Here is a 26581-nt window from a genome sequence, read left to right on the forward strand (position 1 = left end):
TGCGTTGAGCTATAATTACATTGCAGCAGCAGTGATCACAAGCAACAAAACTTTAGTTGCTTCACAGCGCCAGGGGTCCCAGGTTCGATTCCCGGCTTGGGTCACTGCCTGTGCGGAGTCTGCACATTCTTCCCGTGTGTGCGCGTGGGTTTCCTCCGGGTGCTCCGGTTTCCTACCACAGTCCAAAGATGCGCAGGTTAGCTGGATTAGCCATGCTAAATTGCCCTTAGTGTCCAAAAAGGTTAGTTGGGGTTACTGGGTTACGGGATAGGGTGGAGGTGTGGGCTTAAGTGGGGTACTCTTTCCAATGGCCGGTGCAGACTCGATGGGCCGAATGGCCTCCTTCTGCACTGTAAATTCTATGTTACTAATATAAATCATGCTGGAAAGAGTTCATTTTTTTTTCTTAAAAAGCAAACTTTTGGAGAACTGTGAGAATATGGTGTTAAAACATAGGTCATAAACTTCTAACATTTTATTGTACCATAGATCAAATTAGCTACTGGACAAATTAAATTTTTAAAAATAAATTTAGAGGACCCAATTATTTTTTTTCCAATTAAGGGGCAATTTAACATGGCCAATCCACCTAGCCTGCACATCTTTGGGTTGTGGGGGTGAAACCCACGCAGACACGGGGAGAATGTGCAAACTCCACACGGACATTGGGAGCCCCCTTGAAGCCCATTAACTACTGTGTAGCTCCAAACTGCATTGTTTTAATTAGTCACCTATCACTCTGGGTAGAGTGGAGGCAATTCATTTTGATCATTCTTGGCATTTTCAAAACAGATTTCAAAACTTTGCGTATTATTTTAACAGTTCCTGAACTAGTAAACCCAATGTATAGAATTTGGAGAAATTGCAAAATTGCGTTTTCTTTTCCAGATTCTTAAGACTGCAGGACAGAATAGTTTCATTAAAAGACATTTACCACCTGTAATGATTGACAATGTTCAGGGAGATTTGTGTATCTCTTTAGAGAGCACACTGCACGCAATTAAACAGTGTAAGCTCACCAGAGCGACTCGTTATGTCAGTCACTGTAAAAAATGAAAACCTGTCCATCTCACCATTAGTAACAGTACCCAAGAGCTAGAAAGGCAAGTAAACCATACTAGAAATATATAACCACTAAAAAAATTATCCCTAGGGTTGATGTAGGTTAGTTGATGAATACAAGTTGTTCTTTAAATGTACAATATGGTCACAGGGTTGGGAGGACTGTTTGGAAACATGCCTGCAGCGCCACCTACTGGCCAGAGTCTGTAACTACATCGTGACTGTTGACATGGCAAAATCTAATGTGAGAAATGTGACCAATCATTGCATCAGGAAATAATGTGCAACCTATGCACGGGTTTTTTCCCCCCTCCACACTACACGGTTGACCAGCTGCTGAAGATTGCATCAACAAGGAGCTCTGATTTATACAGGATCCGACTGCGCCTTTTCGCACAGTTCAGATTTAACAAAACTATCTGTGCTGAGTTTGGAGGAACCTTTCAGCTCCCCGTTTGTAATTACATCAGTAGCGGACCTCCTGCAGTTCACCAACGAAGGATTGTTGAGGAGGGTGTACATCAAGAACCATCTCGCCAGAGCTCGTTTGGACTTTGTCGTCTTCGCATTTTGGTGATCAGACACCAATTGAATCCCTGCCGTAAAAAGACAAACAAACACAGACACATAGTTCACAATGGCTCATGGACACACAAAAGCCCCCATATACAACACGTAGCAAAACGTACAGCAGTGTAGGAAGTGGAGTGAGGTCAAGTTAAGGAGTTTCTCTGCAGTACAGATGGGGCAGCAGGCCAATGCAAAATTGTGGCTCTTTTGCACCACCGGTGGTGGGAGGTTGCAATTACAGCATGACACATTTACATTGGCCGTTTACATTATAACACAGTAATTTACAATGGAATGGGAGGCAATTGAGAACCAAGGTGGCATAGGTCATAAACGTCTAACATTTTATTATACTGTAGATCAAATTAGTTACTGGACAAATTTAATTTTTAAAAATAAATTTAAAGTACCCAATTATTTTTTTTCTAATTAAGGGGCAATTTAACATGGCCAATCCACCTAACCTGCACATCTTTGGGTTGTGGGCGTGAAACCCACGCAGACACGGGGAGAATGTGCAAACTCCACACAGACATTGGGAGCCCCCTTGAAGCCCATTAACTACTGTGTAGCTCCAAACTGCATTGTTTTAATTAGTCACCTATCACTGGGGCTGGAACAGGTTTTTCTGGGTAGTATCTGGTCTGGGTAGTGTTCTTTAAAATAAACTTAAGAGTACCCAATTCATTTTTTCTAATTTAAGGTGCACTTTAGCATGACCATTCCACCTACCCTGCACATAACATAACATAATTAGAACACAAGAACTCGGAGTAGGCCATCTGGCCCGAGCCTGCTCTGCCATTCAATGAGATCATGGCTGACCTTTTGAGAAATGAAAATGAAATGAAAATCGCTCATTGTCACAAGTGGGCTTCAAATGAAGTTACTGTGAAAAGCCCCTAGTCGCCACATTCCGGCACCTGTTAGGGGAGGCTGTTACGGGAATTGAACCGTGCTGCTGGCCTGCCTTAGTCGGCTTTCAAAGCCAGCGATTTAGCCCTGTGCTAAACAGCCCCTAGACTTGTGGACTCAGCTCCACTTTCCCACCCGACACCATAATTCTTTAACCCTTTAACCATAACCCTTAATTCTTCAAAAAAACTATCTATCTTTATCTTTGGTTACATAAATACATTTTTGGGTTGTGGGAGTGAAACCCACGCAGACACGGGGAGGAAGTGCAAACTCCACACGGACAGTGACCCAGGACCAGGATCAAACCTGGGACCTCGGTGGCCTGAGGCAGCAGTGCTAGCCACTGCGTCACTGTGCTGCCCCTTGGTCTGGGTAGTCTTGACATGGACCCCTAACTTTGATCTCTTAGGGCAGCACGCTGGCGCAGTGGTAGCACTGCAGTCTCACGGCGCTGAGGTCCCAGGTTCAATCCCGGCTCTGGGTCACTGTCCGTGAGGAGTTTGCACATTCTCCCCGTGTTTGCGTGGGTTTCGCCCCCACAACCCAAAGATGTGCAGGGTAGGTGGATTGAACATGCTAAATTGCCCCTTAATTGGAAAAAATGAAATGGGTACTCTAAATTTATTTTTAAAAACTTTGATCTCTTAGATTTATAGAGTTTTCCCCATGTCCGGTGATGTACAGAGTTTTCCCCATGTCCGGTGATGTACGAGGCAGACAAAGCTTGCGCTTGTTCCCATGGTTAGCTTTTCCTGGAGCAGATTACGAGCTTGTGGTTGGAGGCTACACCTCAAGCGGTGCCCCCGACATCAAAGCGTGATTCAGCGCACTCACGTTGAAGTCCGTTGAATGGTGCCTTTAGCGGGGTGCTACTCGGTGACTGGAGCACTAAGAAACACCCCGCTATCCAACGGCACTTTATCGGGGGTTTTTTTTTAAGCCTCGGCAAGTTTCTCCCCACCAAGTCGGCTCTTGGAGGGATTTCAGCAGGAAAGGCTCCGAGTAAATCAGGATGTCATTTTGTCCAGCATTCCCGATCTTTCCACCCACCTGTTCTTTTCACCCCCTCCCCCCGCATACCCCACAAACCGTGGGAGGCCCCGGGAAACTTCCCTTGTTCCCTTTCTGCCTGGCAAGGTACCCCCGGGCTTGACCCCTAGCAGTGCCAACCTGGCACCTGGGCACCCTGGCCCTGGGCACCCTGGCCCTGGGCACCCTGGCACTGTCAGTGCCCCAGGCACCCTGACAGTACCACCCAGGCACCTTGGCAGTATCAGGGTGCATAGATGGTAGTGACAAGGTGCCCAGGTGACAGGGGGAGTGTCAGGGCGCCACCCTGCCTTGTCCCCAACCGCCCCAGGGTCTCCAGTGGCCTGGGAGACACCCCAGGTGCCGTTCCGACTGGTTGGCGTTTGTGTGGATAGTACACAACGGTGCCATGGTGAGGCCTCCCAGGGGCAGCCGGTGAGTCCCGGGTGCCGGGTGAATCCATCAGGAAATTAGCCTTGTCCGGGTCTAGACCTCGCCCAGATTGTGCCAGGCAGAGTGAGTTGGGTGACTCATGATCGGCGTGGAGCCCAATTTGGGGCTGGTGAATGATCCACCTGTTGCGCTCGGATCTGCGCCTGGGAAAACGGGGTCGCTGAATCGTACCTTAAGCATGGCTGATCAGGCGTCTCTCCCGCCCTTACCGCCAGCCATTGCCCTGTTTGGAAGGGTTTTGAAGGTCGACACTCAACCTGTTTGGCCGTGTGATGAACGCACCTTCCTTGGCCGTCAAGTCCTGGGGTGGGACTCAAACCCGGGGCTTCTAGCTCAGAGGCAGGGGCGCTAACCCACTGTGCCACACTTTGTTGAGCACACGAAGCAAAAACGTATAAAAATAAATCTCCCAATTAGGTTTCCACCGTTGTCCCTTGCACTGAATCGTCACTGACCTTCTTCAACAGATTTGCCATTATCACTGCAGCTTCTCCCAGAGCATTGGGACTGGAGAATGAGGAAGCAAAATGCTTTCATCACTGGATTTGACTGACTGGCCTCCACCTCCAGAAAGCTAGAGTAACAGCGATAGCCTGCAGAAAGAACAAAAATGGCGATTTTCAATGCAGCATTCAAAGGCCTCATCTGCTATCGGTTCCTAGCTGTTCAGTAAATTTGAGATTCAAAGGACTATTTTTTCTTTCATGGGATATGGCAGGCTGAGGGACTTTAAGGCTGTTTTCGTTAGAGAGAAGAAGGTTAAGAGGTGACTTAATTGAGGCATACAAGATGATCAGAGGATTAGATGGGGTGGACAGTGAGAGCCTTTTTCCTCGGATGGTGATGTCTAGCACGAGGGGACATAGCTTTAAATTGAGGGGAGATAGATACAGGACAGATGTCAGAGGTAGGTTCTTTACTCAGAGAGTAGTGAGGGCGTGGAATGCTCTGCCTGCAACAGTAGTGGACTCGCCAACATTAAGGGCATTTAAATGGTCTTTGGATAAACATATGTATAATAAGGGAATGGTGTCGATGGGCTTTAGAGGGGTTTCACAGGTCAGCGCAACATCGAGGGCCGAAGGGCCTGTACTGCGCTGGAATGTTCTATGGCATGGTCGGGCCAGGCCAGCATTTGTTGCCCATCTCTAATTGCCCTTGAATTGAGTGCGTTGCAGAGAAGTTAAGAGTCAACCACATTGCTGTGGATCCGCACTCACATTTTGGCCAGGCCAGGTAAGGGCGGCAGATTTCCTTCCCTAAAGGGCATTAGTCATAGAATTTACAGTGCAGAAGGAGGCCATTTGGCCCATAGAGTTTGAACCGACACTTGGAAAGAGCACGCCTCCACCCTATCCCGGTAACCCAGCAACCTCACCCAACCTTTTTGGACACTAATGGCAATTTGTCATGGCCAATCCACCTAACCTGCACATCTTTGGACTATGGGGGTGAAACCGAAGCACCCGGAGGAAACCCACGCAGACACGGGGAGAACGTGCAGACTCCGCACAGACAGTGACCCAGCGGGGAATCGAACCTGGGAGCCTGGAGTTGTGAAGCCTCGGTTGTTAGCATTGCTGCCTCACGGCGCTGAGGTCCCCGGTTCGATCCCACCTCTGGGTCACTGTCTTCAAAGTAGGTGAATTTAGCCACGCTAAATTGCCCCTTAATTGGAAAAATTGAATTGGGTGCTCTAAATTTTTTTTTTTTTAAATCTGTTAAGAAAAACAAGAATTTTGGATTGATAAAGGCATGCTGTTGGTTTGTGTTGCCTCAGGAATTTTAATTTTTTGTTTTATAAATTTAGTGTACCCAATTAATTTTTTACAATTAAGGGGCAATTTAGCGTGGCCAATCCACCTACCCTGCACATCTTTGGGTTGTGGGGGTGAAACCCACGCAGACACGGGGAGAACGTGCAAACTCCACACGGACAGTGACCCAGAGCCGGGATCGAACCTGGGACCTCAGAGCTGTGAGGCAGCAGTGCTAACCACTAGGCCACCGTGCTGCCCTGCATCAGGAATTTAACAGGAAACATTGGGTCAAATTGTCTGCGGACAAACACTTCAAGACCAGTTTCGGTTCAAGCAAAAATCACAAACCTCCGTGTACAGCTTTGAAAATAAACACAACACATGTACAGTAAAGAGGTACTAATGGAGGTTAAACTAAAGAATGATACCAGAGAATATGAAAGAAGGAGCTTCGGAGAGTTACCTGGGTCTAAAAACTCCGCCCCACGATTTATAAGGCTGAGGTCTAACCGACAAAAATGAACAATGTTGTACAGAGCTGTAAAGACCACTCTCCACACCCCGGCAATGACCCCGATCAGGACATTGAAGGTGAAAAGCAGGTATGTGAAGATGTACAGGCTTCGTCTGCAGAGAAAGAGGAGGACAACACATTAAAGGTATGTACACACACACACACACACACACACACACACAAAAACACCAGCTTTTATATACCGTTAAGGTCATTAATGAACAAAAAGGTTGGGTCAGCAAAGCCCATCAGGAATAATGACTGCGCCCATGTACTGATCAAACAATTGACTCCCTTAGTGCAAAGGTTGGAGTGTCAGTGACGGGCGGCTGCTGGAATCTCGTAGCTTCATTGGGTAGGTACAGACAGAACACAAAAATAAATATTGTAACGAGTATTGCCTGGGTTGGATCAGAGTTCTGCCTTTGGAAGATCTCGAAACGTGGGAGTCAGCTTTCACACTTCAAGCTATGAGGTGTTGAAAGGTTCCGATTCAAGTTGGAGCCTGGTCCAGGATTCAGCTAGTCAAGTCAATTGGTCTTCAAACCTGGTCCTTTTTAAAAAAAATATAAATTTCGAGTACCCAATTCATTGTTTTCCAATTAAGGGGCAATTTTGCATGACCAATCTACCTACTCGGCACATCTTTGGGTTGTGGGGGTGAAATCCACGCAAACACGGGGAGAATGTGCAAACTCCACACGGACAGTGACCCAGAGCGGAGTCCAGAGATGGCGATCTTTGGAGTGTCAGAAGAGTCGGGAGTTCAGGGGGCGAAAGAGGCTCCCTAGTAGCCTGGAGACGATTTTATTAATGTGGAGGGACTCAAAGCCCCCAAGTGTAGAGATGTGGGTTAACAACATGGCTGGGTTTCTCAGCCTCGAGAAAATAAAGTTTGCCTTAAGGGGGTCTACGCTAGGGCTCTCTCGGAGGTGGCAGCCGTTCATCGACTTTCTCGGGGAAAAGCAAAATGTCAGCAGTAGCAGCAATCTGTGGGGGGGGGGGGGGGGGGGGAGTGCTTCATTGGGATGGTGTGGGAAGACTGCGTCGCGTGGGGGAATGTCTATTTAATTGTTATTGTATATTCTCTTTTTGCACTATGTTAATGTTCACTCTAGTTTGTTTTGTTATTATGGTTACTAATGTTTCATTATGAAAAATTATGCAAAACCTTAATAAAAATACTTAAAAAAAATAAATAAATCCCATCTCCGGTGGGATTCAATATTGAACAAGGCTGGGGTTTGTGTTATGGACGGAAAGGGAACATTTGGGGAGCGACCAAAAGTCAAGGCTGCTATGTCACATGACAGTACCTGGCCAATCCACAAGGATTGCAGGCCTGCAAGGGCGTGCAGGTTAGGTGGGGTTGCAGGGATAGGGGGTGGGCCTAGGTAGCTGCTCTTTCACACCGAGCGGCCTCCTTCTGCACTGTAGCGATTCTATGACTATCTTTGGACTGTAGGAGGAAACTGGAGCACCCAGAAGAAGCCCACGCAGACACGGGGGCAGCGTGTGAACCCACACAGTCAGCCAAGGCTGGAATTGATCCCGGTCTCTCGCGCCGTGAGGCAGCAGGGCTAACTAACCACTGTGATGACCACATAATCATTTGCTGCTTGGGGGATAACTATTGGCCAGGTCACCCGAGGGAAACCTCCCAGTCTTCTTCACATAGTCCCATAGGGCTTCCTTTGGCAGACAGTTTAACATGTCATCTGATAAGATGACCTCCGACAATGCAGCGCCACATCAGGATTGCACTGGGGTAGGGCAGCACGGTGGCGCAGTGGTTAGCACTGCTGCCTCACAGCGCTGAGGTCCCAGATTCAATCCCAGCTCTGGGTCATTGTCCGTGTGGAGTTGGCACGTTCTCCCCGTGTCTGCGTGGGTTTCACCCCCACAACCCAAAGATGTGCAGGCTAGGTGGATTGGCCACTTAATTGGAAAAAATGAATTGGGCGCTGTAAATTTATTTTTTAAAAAGGATTGCACTGGGGTATCAACCTGCATTTTGTCTGTGACTCAGAGATAAGATTCTTTTTAAATTATTTGTTCATGGGACGTGGGTGTCTAAGGCTGCGCCAGCATTTATTGCCCCTCCCTAATTGCCCTTGAGGGGCAGTTGAGAGTCAACCACATTGCTGTGGGTCTGGAGTCACATGTAGGCCAGACCAGGTAAGGGCGGCAGATTTCCTGACAGGGGCTGGTTTAGCTCACTGGGCTAAATCGCTGGCTTTTAAAGCAGACCAAGCAGGCCAGCAGCACGGTTCGATTCCCGTACCAGCCTCCCCGGACAGGCGCCGGAATGTGGCGACTAGGGGCTTTTCACAGTAACTTCATTGAAGCCTACTCGTGACAATAAGCGATTTTCATTTCATTTCATTTCCTTTCCTAAAGGACGTTAGTGAACCAGATGGGTTTTTCCGACAATCGGCAATGGTTTCATGGTCATTAGACTTTTAATTCCAGATTTTCATTGAATTCAAATTTCACCATCTGCAGTGACAGGATTTGAACCTGGCTCCCCAGAGCTTTGACAAAGAGTCGCCCAGACTTGAAACGTTAGCTTCCTTTTCTCTCTACAGATGCTGTCAGACCTGCTGAGATTGTCCAGTATTTTCTGTTTTTGTTCCCAGCCCATTACCCTGGGTCTGAGGCTTACTAATCCAGTGACAATAGCAGTAACACCAACATCTCCCCACCATACCACGGCTGAGAAATGGATCCAACATAATAGCAATCAACTAAAATGAGAAAAAAAAACAACGCTATACCCAGGAAATACTCCCGCAATCATCAAAAGGTCGTGTACCTATTCGTGATGTCCAGATGTTTTCCACCTTTCTGAAGGAACAGGAATCGAGCGAGCAAGTATTGAATCAGCACCACCAGGATCAATGTTAACCAGAAAGGCCTTCGAGAGAGAGTGAGTAAAAAATAGAAGAGATTGAAAAGCAGAAGAGACCATTGCACATCCAAATCAATCGGCCTCAATTCGAGGCCCATCCAAAAATAACCAGAGATGACGCAATGATGCCAAACCGGAGGGCCAAGCATGTTGGGGGGTTTATGGAGTTGAGGAAAGGCCACGTTTATACCGCAATAAAGTTTAAATCCAGATCGGCAGGAAAGATGCTGCCTTGAACTGGCCTCAATTTCCCCTCCAGAATTATGGGCTGGCTGAATCCAGCTTGGTTGTCATGTTTGGATATTTGGTGGACTCAGTTTAGAATCTTCGATTAGTTGGCGCTGAATTTAGTGTTCGGCTGTCTGGAAAGGCGAACCATCAGGAGAAATGTAATTTCTCCTTTGGAGGATAGTCTTAGGTGGGCGGTGTTGAACATAGAATATAGAACATTACAGCGCAGTACAGGCCCTTCGGCCCTCAATGATGCGCCGACCTGTGAAACCCCTCTAAAGTCCCTCTACACTATTCCCTTATCGTCCGGTCCCTCTACACTATTCCCTTATCGTCCATATGTCTATACAATGACCATTTGAATGCGTTTAGTGTTGGCGAGTCCACTACTGTTGCAGGCAGGGCATTCCACGCCCTTACTATTCTCTGATTAAAGAACCTACCTCTGACATCTGTCCTATATCTACCTCCCCTCAATTTAAAGCTATGTCCCCTCACGCCAGACATCACCATCCGAGGAAAAAGGCTCTCACTGTCCGCCCTATCTAATCTGATCATCTTGTATGCCTCAATTAAGTCAACTCTTAACCTTCCTCTCTCTAACGAAAACAGCTTCAAGTCCCTCAGCCTTCCCTCATAAGACCCTCATAAGATGTGATCTTATGGGAGATTCACTCATAATTAAACCCTTCCAGCAGACTCTGGAGATCATGTGGCGGAGTGGGTAGTTTCTCTGCCTCTGAGCTGGAAGTTCCGGGTTCAAGTGACACCCATGACAACGAAGGAAGGTGCTTTCATAATGCAGGTTCATAAGATATGGGAGCAGAATTATGCCATTTGGCCCATCGAGTCTGCTCCGCCATTCGATCGTGGCTGATCTCATCCTGGCATTAACCCCACCGTCCGGCCTGTTCTCCGTAACCCTTCAACATTACCAATGAAAAATCTGTCTAACGCCGCCTTAAATTTAGGTTGATGAGGGCAACACGGTGGCACAGTGGTTAGCACTGCTGCCTCACGGCACTGAGGACCTGGGTTCAAATCCCGGCCCTGGGTCACTGTCCGTGTGGAGTTTGCACATTCTCCCCGTGTCTGCGTGGGTTTCGCCCCCACAACCCAAAGATGTGCAGGGTGGGTGGATTGGCCACGCTAAATTGCCCCTTAATTGGAAACAATGAATTGGATACTCTAAATTTTTTTTTTTTAATTTAGGTTGATGCAAATCTTTCCAACACACACCAATGCCAGGCGGTCAGAGTGGGAGCGATTCATAGAATCATAGAATAGAATCCCTACAGTGCAGAAGGAGGCCATTTGGCCCATCGAGTCTGCACAGACCTTCTGAAAGAGCACCCCACCGTGACCCATTCCCCGGCCCTATCCCCGTACGCCTTTGGACTCCAAGGGGCGATGTAACGTGGCCTATCCATCTAAACGGCATACCTTCGGAATGTGGGAGGAAACCGGAGAACCCGGCGAAAACCCACGCAGACACGGGGAGAATGTGTGAACTCCACACAGACAGTCAATCAAGCCCGGAATTTGAACCCATATCCCTGCCGCTGTGAGGCAACAGTGCTAACAACGTCCCACCGTCCGCCAACTCCTGTTCAGCCACGTGATGGAAAGAAAATTGGAGTCTTTACCAAGGCTATTCGTAGCCCCAGAATGCAACATGCCGGTTGCCACAGCAACCTGGACCCCTTGAATGAACTGGAACGAAGCACTATTGGAGAAGCTTAAGATGCTTAAAGGGCATAACCTTAAAATTAGAGGCAAGCTGTTCAGAGCTGATGTCAGGAGGTGGGTTTTCACATGAAACTTGATGGAAATTTGGAACTCTCTTTCCTAAAGTGCTGATGAAGAGGTTGATTGAAAATCTTACCGGGGGGGTGGGAAAAAAAAAATTAGAGTACCCAATAATTGTTTTCCAATTCAAGGGGCAATTTAGCGTGGCCACTCCACACCTACCATGCACATTTTTGGGTTGTTGGGTGAGACCCACGCAGACACGGGGAGAATGTGCAAACTCCACACGGACAGTGATCCGGGGCCGGGATCGAACCTGGGGCCTCAGCGCCGTAAGCAACAATGCACCACCGTGCGTCACCCACTTTTAACAGAGGGAATCATAGAATTTACAGTGCGGAAGGAGGCATTTAGGCCCATCGAGTCTGCACTGGCCCTTGGAAAGGGCACCCTAATTAAGCCCACGCCTCCACCCTATCCCAGCAACCCAACCTAACCTTTTTTGGAGACTAAGGGCAACTTAGCGTGGCCAACCCACCTAACCTGCACATCTTTGGACTGTGGGAGGAAACCGGAGCACCCGGAGGAAACCCAGGCAGACACAGGGAGAACGTGCAGACTCCGCACAGACAGTGACCCAAACCGGGAATCGAACCTGGGACCCTGGCGCTGTGAAGCAACAGCAACAGTGCTAACCACCGCGTCTAGGTTTGTAAGGCCTGGGTATTCAGGGTTATGGAACCACGACAGGTGAATGGAGATAAGTTATAGTTAAACTATGACCTGACTGAATGGTGGATTTGGTCCAAGGCATGATTGGTCTATTTCTATCAGGCCATGAAAATAAAGGACAATTCAATAATTCAATCCTTCCAGCCAGGAATCATACTGACAGGAACTGCAGGTCGGGAACCTGCAAGGGCATTGTTCAGGGTGATTTCTCTCAGTGTAGAGTGGAGCATTTAATTTCCCCTTAAAAACAAATCTTCAAACACAGCAGTCTAGCGTGAGTCAGGAAACCATGTTTTAATGCTGGACGGTATTTGGTAGCTGATGCACCATCAATTGGACTCGAGTCGTGAAGTAGTTCCAAACAACAGGCTTTAATACACTAGATGTGTGCCCAGCAGTGGACGTACAGAGAAAGGCCGACTGCCAGCCGGTATGGGTTCTTATACCCCGCCTCGTAGGTGGAGCTACCAACCTCTCAGCCAATCGGCGGGGAGTCACATGACTAGCCACAGCCAATTGGCAAAGGCACATGACTTGCCTGGGCCAATGAGCAGCGAGTCTTCTGTACCAATGGCAGCTTGGTTCTAAGGTACCGTAATCTCTAGTCGTACTACCACAGTAGCCAGTGCCCGAAAGTTTGCAAGCAAGTCCGTCAGCTTTAGCGAGCCTCACCTTTTGGGTGGGGAGATGGGGGCCCCCAACAGCGAGTCAAAATAAGGCAAGGTATTAGCCAGGGACAAAGTCAGGAGGAAAATCCAAACATTTGGGTCAGTGTGTAATTTAAGGACTTTGAACCGTTTAGCAACAAGGAGATGGGACATTTCTGAACATTTAAACTCACCACATGTTCTCCAGGACCCTGAAGACGAGCAGTTTATGCCCTTGGAGGAGGGGAACGACAATGAGGAACGTAAACAGGAGGAAACACGTGAAGAATACTACCTGCTGGATGAGGAGACCTAAACGGGAGATTCACAAGAATGAGACAAGATTTTTTTTTTTTGAAAACATAAATTAACACAGACAAAATATTCACGTCCTCCTGAGCTGTTTCTCTGCCAACCTCCCCATGTACAGAAAAGGATCAGTTTTTAAAACATGTATTCATGGGATGTGATTGCCCTTGGACAGAGTGGCTTGGTTGGGCTATTTCAGAGGGGCAGTTAAGAGTCGACCACATGGAGGCGCTGGTAACGGCGCCGTTGCCGCTCCCTCCAACGAGGTATACCACGAGCCCGGTGGTGGCGGCTATCCTCAAAATTTTGGGGCAATGGGGGGAGGTGGGGGCTCGATGGAGTCCCCGATACGGGGGAACCACCGGTTTGTTCCAGGGAGCATCGATGGCGGGTTTCTGGGCTGGCACAGGGCAGGGGTTAGGAGGTTGAGGGACCTGTTTGTGGAGGGGAGGTTCACGAGCCTGGGTGAGTTAGAGGGGAAGTTTGGGCTCCCCCCGGGGAACATGTTTAGGTACATGCAGGTTAGGGCGTTTGCCAGGTGGCAGGTGGAGGGGTTCCCTCTGCTGCCCCCACGTTGGATACGGGACAGGGTGCTCTCCGGGGTGTGGGTTGAAGGGGGGAGGATTTCGGACGTGTACCACGTCATGCAGGAGGTGGATGAGGCCTCGGTGGAGGAGCTGAAGGGTAAATGGGAGGAGGAGCTGGGTGAGCAGATCGAGGAGGGGACGTGGGCGGATGCCCTGGAAAGAGTGAATACCTCCTCTTCCTGTGCGAGGCTTAGCCTCATACAGTTCAAGGTGCTGCACAGGGCCCACATGACTGGGACGAGGATGAGTAGGTTTTACTGGGGGCGAAGACAGGTGTGCTAGGTGCTCGGGGAGCCCAGCGAACCACGCCCATATGTTCTGGGCATGCCCAGCGCTGGGGGAGTTTTGGAAGGGGGTAGCAAGGACGGTGTTGAGGGTGGTAGGATCCAGGGTCAAGCCAGGACAGACTGGCAATTTTTGGGGTTGCAGTGGAGCCGGGAGTGCAGGAGGCGAAAGAGGCCGGTGTTCTGGCCTTTGCGTCCCTAGTAGCCCGGCGGAGGATCTTGCTTCAATGGAAGGATGCGAGGCCCCCAAGCGTGGAGGCCTGGATCAATGATATGGCGGGGTTCATTAAATTGGAGAGGGTGAAATTTGCACTGAGGGGATCAGTACAGGGGTTCTTTAGGCGGTGGCAGCCTTTCCTGGACTTCCTGGCGGAACGGTAGGGAAATAGACCGGCAGCAGCAGCAACCCCGGGGGGGGGGGGGGGGGGGGGGGGGGGGGGGTGGGGGGGGGGGGGGCGCGAGGAGGAGGGTTTGTTTCGGGGGAAGGGAGAAATGTGTATATGTGTTTATTGGATATGCCGGGTGTTTATCTATCTCTCCTTTTCGTACTTACTGGTGGGGGGGGGGGGGGGGTTTGGTTTTGGGACTTAGTGTGTTTTTCTTTTTGTTGTTGTTAATATTGTTTTCTTGTTGTTATTTTCTGTTTTGGATATGTTTTTGAAAATCTCAATGAAAATTATTTTTTTAAAAAAGTGTCGACCACATTGCTGTGGGGTCTGGAGTTACATGTGGGCCAGACCGGGTAAAGACGGCAGATTTCCTTCCCCTAAACGGCATTAGCAAACCAAGTGGGGTTTTTACAACAATGATTTCATGGTCATCATCAGACGTTTAATTCCAGATCGTTATTCAATTCAAATTTCACCATCTGTGGTGGTGGGATATGAATCCAGGAGTCCAGGGTACTATCCTGGATCTCTGGGCTACGAGTAATAATATCGCGACACCACTGCCTCACCCCAACATACTAACTCACTCTCAGACAGACAAAGACCTCACCATCTTTGCAAATGCGGCAATTCATCAATGTGTCAATGATTTCGCGATGCCAAGAATGAATTAAAAACAGTTTAGAAATTGAGGATTATAGTTTTTTAAATGATAATTTTATTTGGGTATTTGCAAGTTTTTATTTTTTTTTTTTTAATATTTTTTATTCTCCTCCTTTTTCACATTTTCTCCCAAATTTACACCCACCAACAATAAACAATAATCAGTAACAAATATGTCAATCCCCATATCAATAACAACAATCCCATCCTCCCATCAAACATTAGCCCGCATGTTCACACAAACAAATGACAAAAAGAAATGAGGAATCGCCCATAGTCGCCATTAACACACACAGCCCCCCTCCCCCCAACCAATGTTCGATGTTATCCAGTTCTTGAAAGTGCATAATGAATAACGCCCTGAATTGTAGAACCCCTCCATCCTTCCCCTCAGTTCAAACTTAACCTTCTCAAGAGTCAAGAATTCCAACAGGGGGCAGCACGGTGGCCTAGTGGTTAGCACAACCGCCTCACGGCACTGAGGTCCCAGGTTCGATCCCGGCTCTGGGTCACTGTCCGTGTGGAGTTTGCACATTCTCCCCGTGTCGGCGTGGGTTTCGCCCCCACAACCCAAAAATGTGCAGAGTAGGTGGATTGGCCACGCTAAATTGCCCCTTAATTGGAAAAAATAATTGGGTAATCTAAATTAAAAAAAAAAAAAGAATTCCAACAGGTCACCCCCCCCCAATCCAACCCGCCATGCCAGAGCACAGGGTGGAGAGGTTGCTCTCAAACCTATCAGGATCCGCCTTCGGGCGATCAACGAGGCGAAGGCTACAACATTTGCCTCCGCACCCCTTTCCAACCCCGGCTGGTCCGACACCCCGAATATGGCCTCCCAAGGGCCCGGGTCCAGTTTCACACGCGCCACTTTAGAAATTACCCTAAAAACCTCCTTCCAGTAATCCTCTAGCTTTGGACAGGACCAAAACATATGAACGTGATTAGCGGGGCCCCCTCCCGCAACGTTCACACGCATCTTCTACTCCTTCAAAGAGCCGGCTCATCCTCGCCCTTGTGAGGTACGCTCTGTATACCACCTTCAGCTGTATCAGCCCCAACCTCGCGCACGAGGTGGTGGCGTTCACACTCCGGAGCACCTCACAGCAGAACCCCATCTCCATATCCTCGCCCAACTCTTCCTCCCACTTAGCTTTGATATTTGCAAGTTTTTATAATAATAACAATAACACAACATAAACATGGTACAATAAACATTTCCACCCCATCACAATCTTCAAACACCCCAACCAGAAAGCAACAATCTGGCCCGCCCTCTTCCCCCCCCCCCCCCCCCCCCCCCCCCCCCACTTTGGAATACTGCATCTGCTGACATTTTAATTTTCCCCGAGAAAGTCGACGAACGGCTGCCACCTCCGGGTGATCCCAACCATTGACCCTCTTAAGGCGAACTTTATTTTCTCGAGACTGAGAAACCCAGCCATGTCACTGACCCAGGTCTCTACACTCGGGGGTTTCGAGTCCCTCCACATTAACATGATCCGTCTCCGGGCTACCAGGGAGGCAAAAGGCCAGGATGTCGGCCTCTTTCGCTCCCTGAACTCCCGGCTCGTCCGACACTTCAAAGATTGCCACCTCTGGACTCGGCACCACCCGTGTTTTTAGCACCATGGACATTGCCTCAGCCAAACCCTGCCAAAACCCTCCAAGCTTCGGGCATGCCCAAAACATGTGGACATGATTTGCTGGGCTTCCCGCGCACCTGTCCTCTACCACACAAAACTTGCACATCCGGGCCACCGTCCTGTGTACCCGGTGGGCTACCTTAAACTGTATCAGGCTAAGCCTGGCACATAATGAGGGATTATAGTTTTAACAATAACATCCCATTTATTCACGGCGCTGAGGTCCCAGGTTTGATCCCGGCTCTGGGTCACTGTCCGTGTGGAGTTTGCACATTCTCCCCGTGTCTGCGTGGGTTCCACCCCCACAACCCAAAGATGTGCAGGGTAGGTGGATTGGCCGCGCTAAATTGCCCCTTAATTGGAAAAAAAAGGATATTGGGGGAAAGCAGCAACAGGTTACTGAGCTGGATGGTCAGCCATGGTCATAATGAAGGGTGGAGCACGTTCGAAGGGCCGAATGGCCTCCTACTGCTAATTTCTATGTTGAAAAAAAGCTTGGGAGTTGCCCAGTGTGAAGGTTAATGTGCAATTCCGGTGTCTGATATTGTAATAGGGGTCATTTCAAACCGGTGTAACCTTTCACTAATAAAGCCAAGATATTAGACGCATTAAGGCTAATCTGTGCACCGCACAATGTGGAGGGTTTTAACGGTGCTTCGTTTGAAGCCTGTTTTGTAGCAAGACTTTTTTTACAAAAAAAATTGAAGTATACAATTATTTTTTTTTCCAATTCAGGGGCAATTTAGCGTGGCCAATCCACCTACCCTGCACATCTTTGGGTTGTGGGGGCGAGACCCACGCAGACACGGGGAGAATATGCAAAGTCCACACGGACAGTGACGCAGGGCCGGGATCGAACCTGGGACCTCGGCGCTGTGAGGCAGCAGTACTAACCACTGCACCCCCGTGCTGCCCCGGGGGCCAGTCGTTTCTGTGTTGTAACATTCTATGTAAATTTCAATACAGGGGAAGATAGTGGCTTGGCGGTTGTAGCGCTAACAATTATACTCAAAGCCGAGAGACTGGTTCAATAGAGGCTTTATTGTTGTACGATGTTGTCCCTCCATCTGCAACTGTAGACTGAGGGTCTGAGTGGCTCTCATACATTTATACACAAGCTCCCTGTGGGCGGAGCTAGCCGGCAGGGGCTTACCGGAGGAACCTGTATTACAGGTACAGGCATACAACCCCCTACTGCAAATACGCATAACTACAGTGGTTATCACCACAGCGGTATTGTGACTGGATTCGTAACCTAAAGACTGTGGTTAATATCATCATAGAATTTACAGCGCAGAAGGAGGCCATGCGGCCCATCGAGTCTGCACCGGCTCTTGGAAAGAGCACCCTACCCAAGGTCAACACCTCCACCCTATCCCCATAACCTAGTAACCCCACCCAACACTAAGGGCAATTTTGGATACTAAGGGCAATTTAGCATGGCCAATCCACCTAACCCGCACATCTTTGGACTGTGGGAGGAAACCGGAGCACCCAGAGGAAATCCACGCACACAGGGGGAGGATGTGCAGACTCCGCACAGACAGTGGCCCAAGCCAGAATCGAACCTGGGACCCTGGAGCTGTGAAGCAATTGTGCTATCCACGATGCTACCGTTCTGCCCTAATATGCTGGGGAACACAATCAAATCCTGAACCCCATCAATTGTGAAAGCTTGTCTTGGCAACAGTGACCATGAAGTTATCATTGATTGCTGTAAAACCCCACCTCGTTCACTAATGTCCTTCAGAGAGGGAACTCTGCAGTCCTTACCCGATCTGGCCTACACGTGACTACAGACCCACAGCAATAGCTTCCTTCTGAAATGGTCAAGCAGGCCATTCAGTTCAAGGGCAATCAAGCATGGGCAACAAATGCTGGTCTCGCCATAGACGCCCACATCCCGTGAAAGAGTGAATATTTTAAAATACACAATGGTAATACTTGATCGAAGAGGAGGGAAATTGCAAACTTTCAGAGGAATTTCACTTCCTGCAAGAAGGGGACGTTACCAGGATTTTAAAAAATGTGTCCATTTTTTAAAAAAAATTTAGAGTACCCAATTCATTTTTTCCAATTAAGAGTCAGTTTATCATGGCCAATCCACCTACCCTGCACATCTTTGGGTTGTGGGGGTGAAACCCACGCAGACACGGGGAGAATGTGCAAACTCCACACGGACAGTGACCCAGGGCCGGGATCGAACCTGGGACCTCAGCGCCGTGAGGCCGCATTGGTAACCCACGGCGCCACCGTGCTGCCCTCAAATGTGTCTATTTCCCCATGGCGCGTGACCCCAGCCGAGAACCTCAGCAGGCATACAAGTGCCACGTCCAAACCAAAATCAAAACCATGATAAAATGGTCGGATACCAGTTACCTAAACAGATGAATGCGGCCTGGTAACTGGTGAAGCTCATCCAATAGACAATGGCAGAGTGGGAGGGTCTGATGTGCCTCTTCAGGTTGAAGACTTTCTGTGTGTCTCCTCTGCGAAGAGCCTGGAGGTTTTCCCTATAACAAGAGCAAAGGCAAAGTGAGCAGCAAGCTGGATTTTATAGTGTTTTTAATATACATTTAGAGTACCCGATTCATCTTTTCCAATTAAGGGGCAATTTAGTGTGGCCAATCCACCTACTCTGCACATCTTTGGGTTGTGGGGGTGAAACCCACGTAGACACGGGGAGAATGTGCAAACTCCACACGGACAGTGACCCAGAGCCGGGATCGAACCTGGGACCTCGGCGCCGTGAGGCAGCAGTGCTAACCCACTGTGTTTCCCTTGGATTTAATAGTGTTAATATTGTTGACCACCAATACTCACAGATTGCCGTGTGAAGAAACGTCGTGGACTCTGGTTCTGTACTCGTTGGAGTTTAGAAGGAGGAGGGGGGATCTTATTGAAACTTACAGGATACTGCGAGGCCTGGATAGAGTGGACGTGGAGTCAGCGCTGGCCCTAGGGTTGCTGGCGCCCCGGGCAAGCTGAACTTCAGCGCCCTTCGGGGGCCGGGGGGTGGGGGGCCGAGGCGGGGGGCGGGGCCGAGGCGGGGGGGGGGGCCGAGGCGTGGGGGGGGGGGCCGAGGGGGGGGGGCGGGGGGCCGGGGGGGGGGGCGGCCGGAGGGGGGGGCCGGAGCCGGAGAGGGGGAGCCGGAGGGGGGGAGGGCGGAGCCGGAGGGGGGGAGGGGGGGCGGAGCCGGAGGGGGGGAGGAGCCGCAGGGGGGGAGGGGGGGCAGAGCCGGAGGGGGGGAGGGGGGGCGGAGCCGGAGGGGGGGGGGGGCGGAGGGGGGGGGGGCGGAGGGGGCCGCCCTGGGGAGGGCGGCCACCGCGCATGCGCTGGTTGGCACCGGCCCAACTGCGCATGCGCGGGACCCGAGTCTCTGGCGCCCCCTAACACATGGCGCCCCGGGCGACTGCCCGAGTTGCCGGTACCTTGGGCCGGCCCTGTGTGGAGTGTATGTTTCCACTTGTAGGAAAAGCTAGAACCAGAGGACACCATCTCAGACTAAAGGGACGATCCTTTGAAACAGAGATGAGGAGGAATTTCTTCAGCCAGAGGGTGGTGAATCTGTGGAACTCTTTGCCGCAGAAGGCTGTGGAGGCCAAATCACTGAGTGTCTTTAGACAGAGATAGATAGGTTCTTGATCAATAAGGGGATCAGGGGTTATGGGGAGAAGGCAGGAGAATGGGGATGAGAAAATAGCAGCCATGATTGAATGGTGGAGCAGACCCGATGGGCCAAGTGGTCTAATTCTGCTCCTATATCTTATGATCTTTTAGCAACTCAATAACAATTTTAAAAAATACAATTGGACTGTCATTGTCTAACAAGCACTTAAATGGCCCCTTTCACACGTAAAATATTGCAAATTGGTGAAACTATACAACCCAATAAAACCATTAAACGAATAAAAAACTATATTCAGCTCACACAGGAAATACAAAATGAAGTTGATCCACAATAGGTTGTGGGCAGGAGGGGGGTGCAGAATAATCTACCAGATTATCCCAAGAATATGCTTCTCCAGATCTATTTAGAAAGTAAATTGAAATGTTGTACAGTTGCACATCAACTGGTTCAACAAAATATATCCAGGCTGATTTTGTTTCAGTGTCACCAGTTAGAGAAACCCCACATCGCCAGGTGGGTCGACAGAAGCCTTTTATTTTTGAAGTTACCTGTGTAAAACCATCGACCTCATTAACATGGAAAGTGTGAAGGAACAGGACACGGCCACTGCAGACACGTAACACACTGTTGGGGGGTAGGGGTGGGGAGAAAAAGGAAACAAATAGTTTTCTCAATCGCACCGTAGCTGATATTACACAAACAGAGTTTATAAAACTACCAAGTGCAAGGAGAAAAACGTACATTGTCAATTGATTCATTGGGCTTGATTTAACGTTCCCCTACCAGGCATGTTTTTGGTGGGGGGGTGGGGGGCAATAAGGTAGGATGGGTGTCCAGCCCACCACCTCCCTGCCCACCCTTACGTTCACGCCCCATGACATGATAGGTATCTGCCTTGCCATTTTTGTTATAAATTTAGAGTACCCAGGGCAGCATGGTGGCACAGTGGTTAGCACTGGGACAGCGGCGCTGAGGACCCGGGTTCGAATCCCAGCTCTGGGTCACTGTCTGTGAGGAGTTTGCACATTCTCCCCATGTCTGCGTGGGTTTCACCCCCACAACCCAAAGATGTGCAGGTTAGGCGGATTGGCCACACTAAATTGCCCCTTAATTGGCGAAAAAATAATTGGGTACTCTAAATTTAAAAAAAATAAAATAAAATAAATGTAGAGTACCCAATAATTATTTTCCCCCAATTAAGGGGCAATTTAGCGCGGCCAATCCACCTAACCTGCACATCTTTTGATTGTGGGGGTGAGACCCACGCAAACACGGGGAGAATGTGCAAACTCCACATGGACGGTGACCCAGGATCGGGATTCAAACCCAGTCCTCAGTAGGCAGCAGTGCTACCCACTACGTCACATGCCACCCCTGCCCTTTCTCCCTGCCTGCCCGTTCTCCGAAACCAACTTCTCCTGCACCTTTTTCGCACCCATTCTCCCCCCCCCACCCCACCACCCTCCCTGCCCTCAGAAGGCCAACTCCACCCCGCCCAATACCCTGCACTTTCCCCGCTCCTTCTTCTTGGCTCTGGTTGCAGTCCCGGCATCGGCCACCAGCGAGCTCTTGGCGCTGCACCTGGATTGCTGGAGCTGCGAGCTAACAAATGAGGGGTTGAAGTCCCACAATTTAGCTGCGGAGGGAGGCGGGGTTGCGCGGGAGATAGTTAGCTTCCAGCTGACTTTCCTCCGCGGGGGAAGGCGGGGGCATCGAGGCATCCACCCTGCCCTCCTCCAAAATGCTGGCCCATTGCCCTGTAATGAACCAACAAGATCCGTCACATTAATGACAAATTGGCCTGCTTGATGGCCTAGCCCGAAGCAACAGGAACTCTCAAAGCCAAACACTCAACCCCACCACCATCTGAATCAGCTTTTAACAACATTCTGTGAAATTTAACTCTGTCAATTTAACTTCTGTGCGTGTGAAGTTATATTTGTACGGATGATTCTGGAATGACCCGAGAACGTACAAACTTCCCTCCGCCCCGCAGTAAGTGGTTCCCCATGGAAGCAATAGCCAATCAGATCCAAAATGGAGGGAGTCAGCCTGAATGATCTGCGAGCTGAAGATTAATTGTCACAAAATCAAATTGTTTCTCATCAGCCCATGCCAGGTTGTTAGGAACTTGTACCTTTACTGGTGGGGAATGGGGAAATGGGATGTTGTTGGTTGTAAGATTTTCCTTAAGAAACGCACCTTCCACGACCCAAATGTAATATTTGACAATATTGAGAACTTCACTCCTACTTTCCGAAAGATTGACCCCAAACCCTTCGAGTACGTAGGATATCTGCTCTTGAACTCCAGCCCGCATCTTCTCCAGAGTCGGGACAGCGTACACCACAAGCAGGAGGGCAAACTGTAGGCAAAAAAAACACCAGTAACAGGAATATAGGAATTAGGAGCAGAAGTGGGAAACTCAGCCCTTCGAGCCTGCTCCGCCTTTCAATCAGATCGTGGCTGATCTCTTCCTGGTCTCAAATCCACCTCCCTGACTTCCCCTCATATCCCTTTAACCTGTTTTTCAATCAGAAATATATCTATCTCCTTCTTGAAACCATTTAATGATTCAGACTCCACCGCACCATGGGGGCAGCGAGTTCCACAAATTCACCCCCCTCTGCGAGAAGTAGTTCCTCCTCATCTCAGTTCTAAATCTACCGCTTCTCAACCTGTATCTGTGACCTCTCGTTCTAGATTGCCCCATGCAACATTTGGTCTACATTTAGTATTTTATGGGCGGGATCCCGGGGGGGGGGGCCTCTGATGCAGCCTGGTCCGCGATCGGGGCCCACCGATCAGCGGGCCGGCCTCTCTAGCTGGGGAACTCATTTCCTACACGCTGGCCCCTGTAGTCCTGCGCCATGTTGCATCGTGGCCGGCACGTTGAAGGAAGCCACTGCGCATGCGCACGTTGACGCCGGTGCCACTGCGCATGCGCGGATCCCGCGGCGCCCAGTTCGCACCGGGATCGGCAGCTGGAGTGCCGTGAACCACTCCAGTGCTTTGCTGGCCCCCTGTAGGGGCCAGAATTAGCCCTGGGAGCGGCCTGTTCACACCGTCGTAAAACGCGACGGTGTTTACGACGGCGTGGACACTCTGCTGCCCTATATACCTCGATCAGATCCCCTCTCATCCTTCTGAACTCCAGCGAGTATAAATCCAAACTGTTTAATCTCTCCTCATACGTCAACCCTTTCATCCCTGGAATCAATCTGGTGAACCTCCTCTGGAGCTGCCTCCAATGCCACCACATCCTTCCTCAAATAAGGAGACCAAAACTGGTCACAATACTCCAGATGTGGTCTCACCAACACCCTATACAATTGCAACAACACCTCTCTACTTTTATACTCCAGTCCTTTTGCAATAAATGCTCACATTCTATTTGCCTTTCTAATTACATGCTGTACCTGCATACCAACTTTCTGCGATTCATGAACAAAGACACCCAGATCCCTCTGCCCAGATGCATCTTGAATAATTTGCTTATATTCTTTCGGCAGAAATGGATAACCTCACAATTATCTACATTGAACTCCATCTGCCAAATGTTGGCCCCATCTCCGAGCCTATCTATATCCGTCTGTAAAATCTTTATCTCCTCTTCACTGCCTGCTTTCCCACCTAGTTTAATATCACTGGCAGATTTTGCTATGTTACACACTGTCCCTGTTTGCAGATCATTTATATAGATTGCAAACAGTTGAGGTCTGAGGGCTGACCCCTGTGGCATCCCGCTAGTTACAGCTCACCAGCCAGAGAAGGACCCATTTATCCTGACCCTCTGCTTTCTGTCAGTCAGGAGTATTTATAATGTCGCCAAAACAAGAGATATAAAACCCTGAAATTCGTAAGTGAGAAATAGAGCAAGAGGATCAATCAAGATGTTGAAGAATGAACAAACACAGGTTAAAGTTAACATAATTGCACGGCTCCTCTACCGCTGCCGCCGGCCAGGTGCTCCACCAGCCCGGTAGTGGTGGCGACCCTGCGGATATGGGGCCAGTGGAGGAGGCATGTAGGGTAGATGGGGGCGTTGGTTTGGGCGCCAATCTGCAACAACCACCGGTTTGCCCCCGGGAGTATGGATGGGGGGTTTTGAACATGGCGGCGGGCGGGGGTGGGAAGGGTGGGCGATATGTTCCTGGAAGGGAGCTTTGCGAGTTTGAGGAGCTTGGAGGAGAAATTTGGGCTGGTAAGGGGAAATGATTTTAGGTACCTACAGTTGCGGGACTTTGCCCGTAGACAGGTCCCATCTTTCCCACGCCTCCCGCCAATGGGGATCCTAGACAGAATAGTCTCTAGGGGGGAAGAAGGGGAGGGTAGAGTCTCTGATATTTATAAGGTGCTCATGAGGGAGGAAGGGTCCCAGACGGAGGAACTGAAACTTAAATGGGAGGAGGAGCTAGGTGGGGAAATGGAGGATGGGCTGTGGGCAGAGACCCTGAGTAGGGTAAACTCGACCGCGACATGTGCCAGGCTCGGGCTGATCCAATTCAAGGTCGTTCACCGGGCCCATATGACGGTGGCTCGGATGAGCAAATTCTTTGGGATAGAGGACAAATGCGCTAGGTGCGCAGGAGGACCAGTGAACCACGTTCACATGTTTTGGGCATGTCCTAAGCTGAGGGGGTACTGGGAGGGATTTGCGGGCGTCATGTCCCGGGTGCTAAAAACAAGGGTGGCGATGGGTCCAGGGGTGGCAATTTTTGGGGTTTCGGAAGACCCGGGAGCCCAGGGGGAGAAAGAGGCCGATGTTTTGGCCTTTGCTTCCCTGATAGCCCGGCGACGAATACTATTGGCGTGAAGGGACTCAAAGCCCCCGAAGACTGAGTTGTGGCTTGCGGACATGTCGAGTTTCCTGGGTATGGAAAAAATTAAGTTCGCCTTGAGGGGATCTGTACAGGGGTTCGCCCGAAGGTGGCAACCATTTATTGACTTCTTTGCGGGAGAGTGAGTGTCAGCAGGGGGGGGGGTTAGGGTAGAGTAGAGTAGGAGGGATAAATTGGCGGGTAGTACCGGTGGGAGGGGAGCGGGCTTGTGCAGTAGGTTACGATTGAAGTATTGAGTGTACGTGGATGTTTGCACATTTTTGCCTTTTTTGCTTTCTGTTTGTTGATGTCTGTAACTGTTTACAAAGCCAAAAACTACCTCAATAAAATTGTTTATTAAAAAAAAGTTAACATAATTGAAACATCTGGACAGGCCATAATCTTAACTGCTCACTGATGTAATTCACATTCTTAGGAATTAAATGAAAAGAAAATCGCTTATTGTCACGAGTAGGCTTCAATGAAGTTACTGTGAAAAGCCCCTAGTCGCCACATTCCGGCGCCTGTCCGGGGAGGCTGGTACGGGAATCGAACCGTGCTGCTGGCCTGCTTGGTCTGCTTTAAAAGCCAGCGATTTAGCCAAGTGAGCTAAACCAGGCCCTGTGTGTCCACCGCTGCATTTAATAACAACTTTTAATTTGTGATGTCAAAAACGCAGCAGCCAATCTGTGTTCTGCAAGCTCCCATGAACACAACAATGATCAGATAATCTGTTTCAGAGATTGAAACAGGAAGGCAGATTGCTATCTGAATGGTTGTAAATTGGGAGAGGGGAGTGTGCAGCGGGACCTGGGTGTCCTTGTACACCAGTCGCTGAAGGTAAGCATGCAGGTGCAGCAGACGGTAAAGAAGGCTAATGGTATGTTGGCCTTCATTGCGAGAGGTTTTGAGTATAGAAGCAGGGATGTGTTGCTGCAATTATACAGGGCCTTGGTGAGGCCACACTGGAGTATTTTGTGCAGTTTTGGTCTCCTTTTCTGAGGAAGGATGTTCTTGCTCTCGAGGGAGTGCAGCGAAGGTTTACCAGACTGATTCCATGGGTGGCGAGACTGTCATATGAGGAGAGATTGACTAGGTTGGGATTGTTCTCGCTGGAGTTCAGAAGAATGAGGGGAATCTCATAGAGACTTAAAACTTTAACACGACTAGACAGGGTAGATGCAGGGACGATGTGTCCAGAACCAGGGGTCACAGTCTGAGGATTCAGGGTAAACCATTTCAGACAGAGATAAGGAGACATTTCTTCACCCAAAGAGTGGTGAGCCTGTGGAATTCATTACCACAGAAAGTAGTTGATGTAAAACATTGAATATGTGCAAGAGGCGGCTAGGTATAGCACTTGGGGAGAATGGGATCAAAGGCTATGGGGGAGAAAGCAGGATTAGGGTATTGAGATGGATGATCAGCCATGATCGTGATGAATGGTGGAGCAGGCTCGAAGGGCCAAAAGGCCTCCGCCTGCTCCTATCTTTTATGGATCTATGAATATTGGCATGTTAGGGAGGGTTGCTCTGCTCTTAATAAAACAGCATTGGATCTCAAATTGCCAGCAGCTCACAATGCAATGGAGCCAGCTCTGCTGGCAATGCAATCTTCTGGACCCGCTGATCACCATTTACATTCCTCGCCCGTGATACTATCGGGGAACCCTCAGC

General features: G+C 49.5%; 1 protein-coding gene across 4 annotated transcripts in view; it reads right to left on the reverse strand.

Moving 5' to 3' along the window:
* Positions 1–246: 246 nt before the first annotated feature.
* stra6 (signaling receptor and transporter of retinol STRA6) overlaps positions 247–26581 on the reverse strand; it is a 69760-nt gene continuing 43425 nt past the window's right edge. For all 4 annotated transcript variants that reach the window (XM_038784194.1, XM_038784196.1, XM_038784195.1 and 1 more), the window contains 8 exons: positions 22288–22450; positions 20634–20709; positions 18834–18967; positions 12771–12888; positions 9122–9223; positions 6256–6419; positions 4488–4625; positions 247–1658 (listed from right to left, as the gene is read on the reverse strand). In XM_038784194.1, coding sequence (XP_038640122.1) covers positions 1429–1658; positions 4488–4625; positions 6256–6419; positions 9122–9223; positions 12771–12888; positions 18834–18967; positions 20634–20709; positions 22288–22450 — 1125 coding nt within the window. In that variant the 3' untranslated portion in view covers positions 247–1428. The remainder of the gene's footprint in view (positions 1659–4487; positions 4626–6255; positions 6420–9121; positions 9224–12770; positions 12889–18833; positions 18968–20633; positions 20710–22287; positions 22451–26581) is intronic.

The sequence above is a fragment of the Scyliorhinus canicula genome, chromosome 24 (assembly GCF_902713615.1).
Source record: "Scyliorhinus canicula chromosome 24, sScyCan1.1, whole genome shotgun sequence".
NCBI classification, from domain to species: domain Eukaryota; kingdom Metazoa; phylum Chordata; class Chondrichthyes; order Carcharhiniformes; family Scyliorhinidae; genus Scyliorhinus; species Scyliorhinus canicula.